The 8904-nt window shown below is 55.5% G+C and overlaps 1 protein-coding gene across 1 annotated transcript; it reads right to left on the minus strand.

Annotated features, from left to right (window-relative positions):
• Positions 1-1055: 1055 nt before the first annotated feature.
• On the minus strand, positions 1056-8183 carry CDK20 (cyclin dependent kinase 20). The gene is given in 9 exon segments (XM_060155510.1): positions 1056-1393; positions 2879-3034; positions 3480-3603; positions 4339-4401; positions 4592-4713; positions 4963-5151; positions 7273-7392; positions 7395-7427; positions 7748-8183. Coding segments are annotated over 9 exon segments (1080 nt in total). The 5' UTR covers positions 7823-8183; the 3' UTR covers positions 1056-1195.
• Between the last annotated feature and the right edge of the window lie 721 nt (positions 8184-8904).

Consider the following 8904-nt stretch of genomic DNA (forward strand, 5'->3'; position numbering starts at 1 on the left):
TGAGACACTCAGACTCTTCCCTGAAAGCAACAACTGGAGTTTACTGTGCTTTGCCCTCTAAGAGCTTGGAGGGCAGTGACTGTGGCACTGTTAGTCACCTCTGTGACTGCAGTGCTTACAGAATTCTATCCACATGAGCACAAAATGAATATTTTAAGAATAAAAGATTGCTAAGAATAAGTTTCTCTGATTTATCTGTTTTTATCTGTGAACCAATACCACATTGCTTATTTATTACAGCCCTATGATAGTCTTGGTATCTGATAGGGTAAGTCCTTTCATCATTTTTTTTTTTTTGCCTTTTCTTCTGCTTCTGCCTCCTCTTAACCCTTTCATTTCCACATATATTTTAGAATTGGCTTACCAAATTATTTAATAAGAAAAACAAGAGCCAGTTCAGATTGTATTGGGATTTACTGAATTAACAAATGAGTTCCAGGAATGTCTGTCTTCTTATTTGCCCAGTATCTCTGAGTAAAGAGGAGGCCCATGTGGTCCAGGCTCACCTGTATCCTGAGGGTGATGTTGGTAAACCAGCTTAAGGTGTGGAGGGTCACTTATTGGGTCCCCAACTTGAGCCATTCCTGGGTCCTGATTTCTGCCAACTCACCTCCAAAAGGGAGCTCTGTCACATGAAGCACCTAGCAATCCCCCAAGAGTGAAGTAGCCATGAATGGGGCCACTTTCCCATTGACCACAGAGAAAGCAAGGGCCAGGGGATGATGCTACCTCAGCCACTTCCCTCAACTGGAAAGGAAGAGGGGCATACATCACGTAGAACTACCGGGGGGTTTTATAATAAATCTCAAAAGTGAACTAGTGTTTAATGTCTCTGAGAACAAAATCAACCCAAACTTTCCTTCCCACTTGGATTTCCGACATGAGGACATCCTAAACTCAGCGCTCCCCCAAATGGCTCTACCAGGACTGACCCTGACCAGGAAGGCAGCAACTAGAGAACCAGCCCCATGGCAGGCATGACAGCGGAACTCACTGCCTCCTTCTGATGGATCTGTTACCAGCACACAGATGGGAGGCCGACAGCACAGGCCGAGGGTCCCCTCTGCTGAGGCTGGATGGCCTGGCCAGGAGCAGGACCACTGTGGTCGAATCAGGCCGGAGCAGAAGAACAAGAGGCCTGGCTTGTCCTGGGGAGGGAAGGAGGGGACACGCCGGTGGGGCCTGGCCCAACGTCTCAGCCCTCCAGGATGAAGGGCCGAATCAGCTCTGGGTTCAACAGCGACTCCTCGAGAGGCCGGTCCACGTGGAAGTCATGGATGTGGGGGGGTCCTGGGGGGGCCTTGAGGGCAGGTCCCCCTGGGCGCTGAGGAATCGGCAGCTCCGAGGGGTGGGCAGGCAGGGGAGCTGTGAAGAAGTACTGGTGCAGGAGGGCCTGAGGGTAGCAAGCAAGGGGCAGCAAAAGGAAACTGGTCACCTCCCCGTCCCAGCTTCAGCCACTTCCCGCCGAGGAGGAGATGTGAATATTGCCCTGAAGAGTATTTTTCCTTCATCTGCTCATCGTTCAGGTGACTCCAACACCTCTGAGTGCTCACTGTTTGAGCACTGCTCCAGACACAGGAGATGCAGCGGTAAACAGAACAAAGAGCTCTGCCTTCAAGTTTTCCACAAAGTGAGGGGTGGGGGTAATAAACACGATAAAGAAGTAAGACAAACAGTGCATCAAATGATTAGTGCTGTGGGAAAGAGAAAAGTATGAGGGGGGGATGAGGAATACTGGAGGGGCTGCAGGCCTGAAGAATGGTGAGGGGAGGCCCTTGGGAGGTGGCGTTCAAGCAGAGACCTGAAAGGTGAATGAGTGAGGCCTAGGGACAGAAATGCACAGAACCCCAGAACATGAAGGAGCCCTGGGGCCCGAGGGGAATGAGCAAGGGGAATGGGAGCTGGCAGAGTCACAGAGGTGATGGCCCCAAATGTGTGACGCCTGTGGGCCACTAGGACTTGGCTTCTCCTCTGAGGGAGCCCCAGGAGGGCCCTGCAGGTGAGGATACGACAGCCTACCTGGACAAGGTCCCTCTCTCTGCCACATGGAGGAGAGACTAAATGGGCAGGAGAAGCAGATTCTGGGAGGCGATGGGGGGGGGGTGGTGCTTAGACTGGGGGCAGCAGCAGGGGGCTGAGAGGTGGTCAGTTGGCCTCAGTACACTCTGAAGGTGCTGCTGACATGGGAACTCGCCAGGGCCATGTGTAAACACACGCTGCTAGTGCCGAGGGCAGGGAGGGGAGGCTGCCATGAGGCCAGATGGCCAGGTACACCCGACAGAGGCCCTCACACCATCAGCCATCAGCCCATGGTCCTCCCCTCCTCCCCTGCCTTCCAGCCACAACCCAACCCTCCTGGGTCCTCCTCTCCAGGCTTCTGCTCATCATTTCTCTTGGGAAAACAGCTCCCCATGCTTAAACTTGCCCTTCTCCAGGAAGCCTTGCATGACCCCAAAGTCAGTCCCAACAACCCTCCCCTCGGCTCCCACAGACTGACAGCCCTGCCTCACCACAGGGTGGAGACCCCACAGGCACAAGTCATGTCTGTTCACTCTGGATCAGGGTCCAGACAATGCTCAGCATGTGCAGATGCTAGTAAATTCTTGTTGAAGGAATGAAGGGATGAAGAAGCGAGTCACCAATAACCCGAGACTCGCTCTTCTGCGAGGTGTGCATGCCCTTCTAGTGGGCCACCCCTGGCCACCTGCCCTCTAGGGTCCCCTCTAGGATCCACTCAGGAGAGGCACACCTGCCCTGCACCCTCCTACCCCTGGCTCCAGGGGTTCTGGTCCCAGCCCATCACATGTTCTGAGAATCTTAACCTGCTGGGTCAAAAGGGCACAGACGAGGAGGGTCAGGGCAATGGGTGTCACCCTACCTGGGAGGCTGCAATGCGCTGGCGTGGAGGGTAGAGGAGGAAATGCCCCAGCAGGTCCAAGGCCTGGGGAGAGGCATCGGGCAGCACCTCCTCCAGGGGCACGGGAGCCTGCTCCTTGAAGGAGATCTTGTTGTAGTCAGGCAGGTCCTTGATCTCCTGGAGGAGAAGGGGGTCCATCAGGGCCGGCACCCACACCGCCAGCCCCCTTAGGTGTCAGTTCTTGCTCCCTGTCACCTACCTGCTCCCATTCACTCATCACTCCCCCATCCACGCACCCCTGCTCACATGTCACTCATGACATCACGTGCTCACTCAGTCCTTCAGTCCTTCCTCCACATCTCAGGCGCCTACTCCATGCCCAGCTCGGTCTGGATGCGTGTGTGCTGGGGACGGGTGAGAAGGGATAGGGCTTGGGCCCTGGCCCTCCCACCTCTAGCAGGGCAGGGGTGGAGGAGATCCCACGCTGGGCCAGGACCGAGGTCCGGGAAGTCAAGGAGGCATGGGACCACGAGAGAGAAGGTGCGGGTCAGGGGAGTCACTAGCTATTGGGGTAATAGAAGCCACCCGCCCCCACCCCTCCCCACTGTAGGCCCCTGCAAACCGGCCAGACTTGAGGACTGGGGGTGCCCAAGATTCGAAGCACACAGCAAAGCTGTTCAATGTCATTCTCCCCTGGGAAAAGGGGGGACCCGTTCAACAGCTCCCCCAGGATGCAGCCCACAGCCCTGCAGATACAGAACCCAAACAACTCAGAGATCTCATACCATGGAAACAGATCTCCCCACACCAGCACCCACACCTCACACTGCGGTCAAGATACCCACAAAGTAGACTTCAGGCTTCATAGCTAAGGATACAGATCCCCAAACAGTCAAAGACTTCAAGCCTAGAACACAGAGCATATCCCCCTCTCTAAACAGCTCTCAGGCCTCAACTCTGGAACACACATCAACCCCTCAACAGTTCTAAGACTTCTCAGAGCCTCACATTCTGGGACACACTGCCACCTCCTCCCATTCTGGGGCAGACTCCAAAACGGCCCCCAAATCTCAAACTCTTAGGCATACACAAACCATCCTACCCCAAATAAAGGTTCAGGGCCTTCATATCCAGGGACCCAGGCCTCTAGATAGCTCAGGAATATTGCAACCTGGGATATCACCCCGTGCATAGCAGCTTAGATGCCCCATGCCTCAGACCACCTCCCCGACCTCAGCCCAGAAGCTTCCTACTGGGACAACCACTCTGATCCCACTTGACCCCTCCCAGCTCAAAACTGTCATGGGGAGGAACACTGATCCCAAACTCCTCAGAGATACTCTAACCAGGGGAGACACCTCCATGGCAACCTAGAGCTCACGGCAGGAAAACCCCCAAATGGCTTAGAGACCTCAATGCCCAGGAGGAAAAGGTGACCCAACAACCCACATTTCCCCTTGCCCAGCCCATAGGAGTCTCACCACAGGTCGACACCCTGATCATACTGGCGGGCACCATACAGGAGCTCAGGGGCTCGGTACCACCTGTGAGAGGAGGGCAGGTGGTCACAGCCAGGTCACAGGTCTGTCAGGAAGCTGCCTCGGAAGGTCATCCTGGCCCCCACACCAGCCCCAAGAGTACTGTTTGGACAGAAGGTCCAGAAGCACCTCTTCCTAGCAGGAGGGTTGGGGCCTGTCTATTGCTAGGTCCTGCTTGGGAACTGGTCCTCCCTACCTGGTGGCCACCTGGTGCGTGTAGAGACGGCTGCCATCTGGGGAAAAGACCCGGGCAAGGCCAAAGTCCGCTATCTTGAGCTGGCCCGAGGCACTAATAAGCAGGTTGGCTGGTTTCAGGTCCTGAGAGCACCAAAAGAGGCATCAGTTCCTCCAGAGCCCCCACAGGACCTCGGGATAGGAGGGCTTGGCAGGCTGGGCACCCAGGTCAGCGCAAGACCAGACCTCCTCCAGGGCCCCAGCCCTGGCCTCGTACCCATAGGTCCTGCCCCCTCTGTCCCTTTTCTAACCATGCCCTTCATCAAGGGCTGGCCTACCCACAGCCCAGCCACCACCACCCCAGGTCCCACCCCAGCCCATGCTGGAACTGACTCGATGCACAATGTTGTTGGCATGGCAGAAGGCGACCCCCTTGAGCAGCATCTGCAGGTAGCTCTTGACCTGCGCCTGGGCCAGCGGCCTCTGGGCGTGGCGCACCACCTCAGCCAGATCTGACAGCATGAACTCGAAGGCCAGCACGAAGCCTGCGCCATGCGGGAACACGGCCTTCAGCTGTACCACCTGCAAGCGGGGCATCCCGTCAGCCACCAGCCTCACATGGCTCAGACTCTCTCTGGGACCCTCAGCCCTTGCACCAACAGAGGACCAGGCAGGCAGAGATGGTGGCATGAGATCTGAGCTCAGAATCAGGGAGCTTGGTGATCTCTTGCTTCCCTCTCCCAGGAGAAGGCAAGTCCCTACTCTAATGCTCCAGTAAACACTCAGGGAAAAGGAGGTCTAAGAAAGGCGACTTAGGGCAGTGTCTGGTCCCCTACCCAGCCCACGAACTGGAAAATCACCTGGAAACACACACACACAGGTGATCCCAACTCCCAGCAGTGGGAGAGCAGGAGACATGTCATATATACTTCCTGAGGGCCCACAAGGTCACAAGGGCAGGGTGCACAGTAGTGAACAGGAGCAAGGGCTGGTGGGTCCTGAAGGACTTTAAGGAGTTCAGGGGACAAATGACTGACAAATGACCAAACAACAAACATATAGGGTATTTTGATGAAGATTCTGATGAAGAAAGAAGAGAAGGCATCTGGGAAGGAGCTCTGGGCCAGGGGACAGCAAACACAAGGCCCAGAGGCAAGAACAGGAAGGAGGCTCCTCTGTTCTGCACTCCTGGAGCCTAGACAGTGCTCATCATGGGAGAGACACTTAAGAAGTTGTGAATGAATGAAAAAACAGGTTGGAGTCGGGTGGAAGCAGATGGTGACAGTTCTTTCAGAGTGAAGAGAAGCCTCTGGAGCTTTTCAAGCCAGGGAGTGGATGATTTTATGTACATTTTTTGACTGTGGAGTGGAGGCAGTGGCGGGGGGGCGGGGGGGCAGGGGAGCCTGCTGTAGTTGTTCTGATGAGAGGTGAGGATGGCCTGGGCCAGGGTAAGATCTGGAGTGTTTTAAAGATAGACTCTTCAGGACTGCTGATGCACAGGAAATGGGACCGTATCACCAGCTTCCTATGGGCCCTCCACCTCTCCCACACACAAGCTGTCAGCAAAGCCCTTTTACTTTCCTCAAAAAACAAGAATGGCCATATTGCTGTTTTTCTGATGTTGAGGGTAGTAGACACTCATTTTACAGATTGGGACAAACAAATACATTCAGATAATACCCAAAATTATAATGAAAAAAACAGCAAAAGAAAAACCCTATCACCTATAGTCAACCTTAGGAGTCTATTCCACCAGACTTTACAAGAGACATGGCACACACAGACATGTATTCATATATATATACAAAATATTTTCATACAAAACCAAGATGACACATGCAGTTTTATAACATGATTGTGTTACCCAATATATCAAGGACATCTCCAGAGAATAAGAAACAAGTCAGAGTATCACCCACACTTAGGTGGGTGGACCTACCCTTGTCACTCCCCAGGAAGTTAAGCACATCCTCTACTCAGGACATGGACAAGAAAGAATACCACAAAGAGAATGAAACTGGGTGTGTGAGGTGTCTCTCCTCGTGTGCGCACAGCCCCTCCCAGGCCTGTCACAGCACAAACCACGCCAGATGGGCGCTGTAGCCTTTGTCCATCTCCCCTACCACACTTCAGTTCTCAAGAGCAGGGTAGGGGCTGGTTTCTGTGTTGCCAGTGGCCAGTAGAGGGTAGAGTCTATGGGAGGCTCCAATGTTAAACCGTCCTGATTCTGCGATCAGACCTGGGCCAAAGCCTCCACAGACAAGTGGAACAAGCTGAGCACCCATAAGCTGGTGGCTGTGCCTCCTCCCCTGGCCTGAGATAGGGAGAGCCTGAATGTGCCTTGCGGAGCAGAGGACAAAACTCAGAAGGACAATATACATAAAGCAGTTAACCTGGCATGCAGAACATAACAGGAGCTCAATAGGTGGCAATTATTATCTTCAGAAATCACTAAGTGTTTTGAGAAAAAAAAGGATAAGTTAGTGAATGAGCGAAGGAGTATGCGAAGAAATAAGTGAGTGAACGAGAGGGAATGAATGAGTGAAGTAATTGGGTGAATAAAGGTGAACAAGAAGTGGAGAAGAAAGGGAGTGAGTGAGGGGTGAGGAAGCAAATGAGTGAACAGAGTGACAGCAGGACCTCAGAGTGGGAGTGAATGGAGGAGGGCGGGAACCAGCACCTCAGAACACCAGCCCCACTCACATACTGACTGTCCTCGATCTCCTGCAAGGCCTTGATCTCCCGCAGGGCCTGGCTGGGGATGCCATCCTCCAGCCGCCGCAGGGCCACCTTCTTGAGGGCAACGATCTCTCCAGTCTGTTTGGGACAGGACGCAGACACTGCAGCCCCATCCCCGGCTGGAAAAGGGGATGCGACGCTGAGGCCTGAGGCCCTCGTGGGGGTGGGACGCGCCCCCCACCCCGTGCTGGAGGGAAATCAGGGCTAGCAAATCAGCGCTGAGCAAACAGCTCAGAGACATCCACGCCACGCTCCTAGGAGGCACTCTCCGGAAGAAAGCACCGCTGGTAGCTGGCCGCAACCTGTACGCCCTCCACTCAAGAGAGCAAAAGAGGGGGGAGCACGCCACGAAAAGCTGCGGGGAGGCAGGAGCCCAAGCGTGGGTCGGGAAAACGGGTAGATCTCAATGGAACCGAAGGAGGAAGGGCTGGGTGCTCACCTCCACGTGCTTGGCCTTGAAGACGATGCCGTGCGCGCCCTCCCCAATGCGGCCCAGGATGCAGTACTGCTCCATAGCCCTCTGCCAGACACCCGGACCCTCCGCAATCACAGCTCCTCCCCGGCACCCGTACCTTTCCGCATTAGCCCGCCCTGCCTCCCGCGCCCAGAGGCGGCTGCCTAGCAACGGCGCAGGAAAGCGCGCAGAGGCCGGGAGGCCGAGGGCAGCTACAGGCGGCGTCCGGGCCTATCTGCGCCTTCCCCTAGGCCCTCGCCATCACGCCTCAGTGAGCTTCATTCGGCGGAAATCATCCCTGCGCAGACCGTGGCAGCGGGAGCGACACCCACCGCCTACCCCTCGCAGCACTGCCGGACGTCACGTGACGAGTGACGCCAGGTTACGCAGAGGGGCGGGGGCATGCAGCCTGGGAGCAAGGCGGAACAGCCTTGGGAGCGGGCTACCTAGGCGGGAGGGTGGAGCCGCTCTCCGGGGTGGAGGCGGGGCACTCAGCGAGGTGGGCGGGGCAATCAGCTGGGCGAGCGGGGGCACGGGGCGGGGCCGCACAGCCGAGGGCGGGACCACGGCGCCGAGGGCGTGGCCGAAAGGTGACGGGGCGGGGTCGGCTCCTCGGGCAGGCCAGGGTACCCTCGCCCCCATACGTAGAGGTGCAAGTTTCTACCTGTGAGAACCTACAGGTGCCATTTCCACCTATGAGCCCCAAAGCCAATGATTGAAGCGAGACGGGTTCGGGTCTGCATTGTGGAGGGAGCATCAGTTGGCAACATGTAAAGACAACGTTTAAAAAGTACAAACTCTGACCCGGAAAGTCCATGTCTAAGGGCTTCTCATGAGGAAACATTTGGAGGAATTTGCAGCCTGAGTGATTTTTAAGAAGTTCATGCCATGAAAGGATGTTGACAAAAAACACAATTAGTTTTTTTTTTTTTTTTTTTTGCGGTACGCGGGCCTCTCACTGTTGTGGCCTCTCCCGTTGCAGAGCACAGGCTCCGGACGCGCAGGCTCAGCGACCATGGCTCACAGGCCCAGCCGCTCCGTGGCATGTGGGATCTTCCCGGACTGGAGCACGAACCCGTGTCCCCTGCATCAGCAGGCGGACTCTCAACCACTGCGCCACCAGGGAAGCCCACAGTTAGCTT

Source organism: Lagenorhynchus albirostris, chromosome 7, assembly GCF_949774975.1.
Source record: "Lagenorhynchus albirostris chromosome 7, mLagAlb1.1, whole genome shotgun sequence".
Taxonomy (NCBI): Eukaryota; Metazoa; Chordata; class Mammalia; order Artiodactyla; family Delphinidae; genus Lagenorhynchus; species Lagenorhynchus albirostris.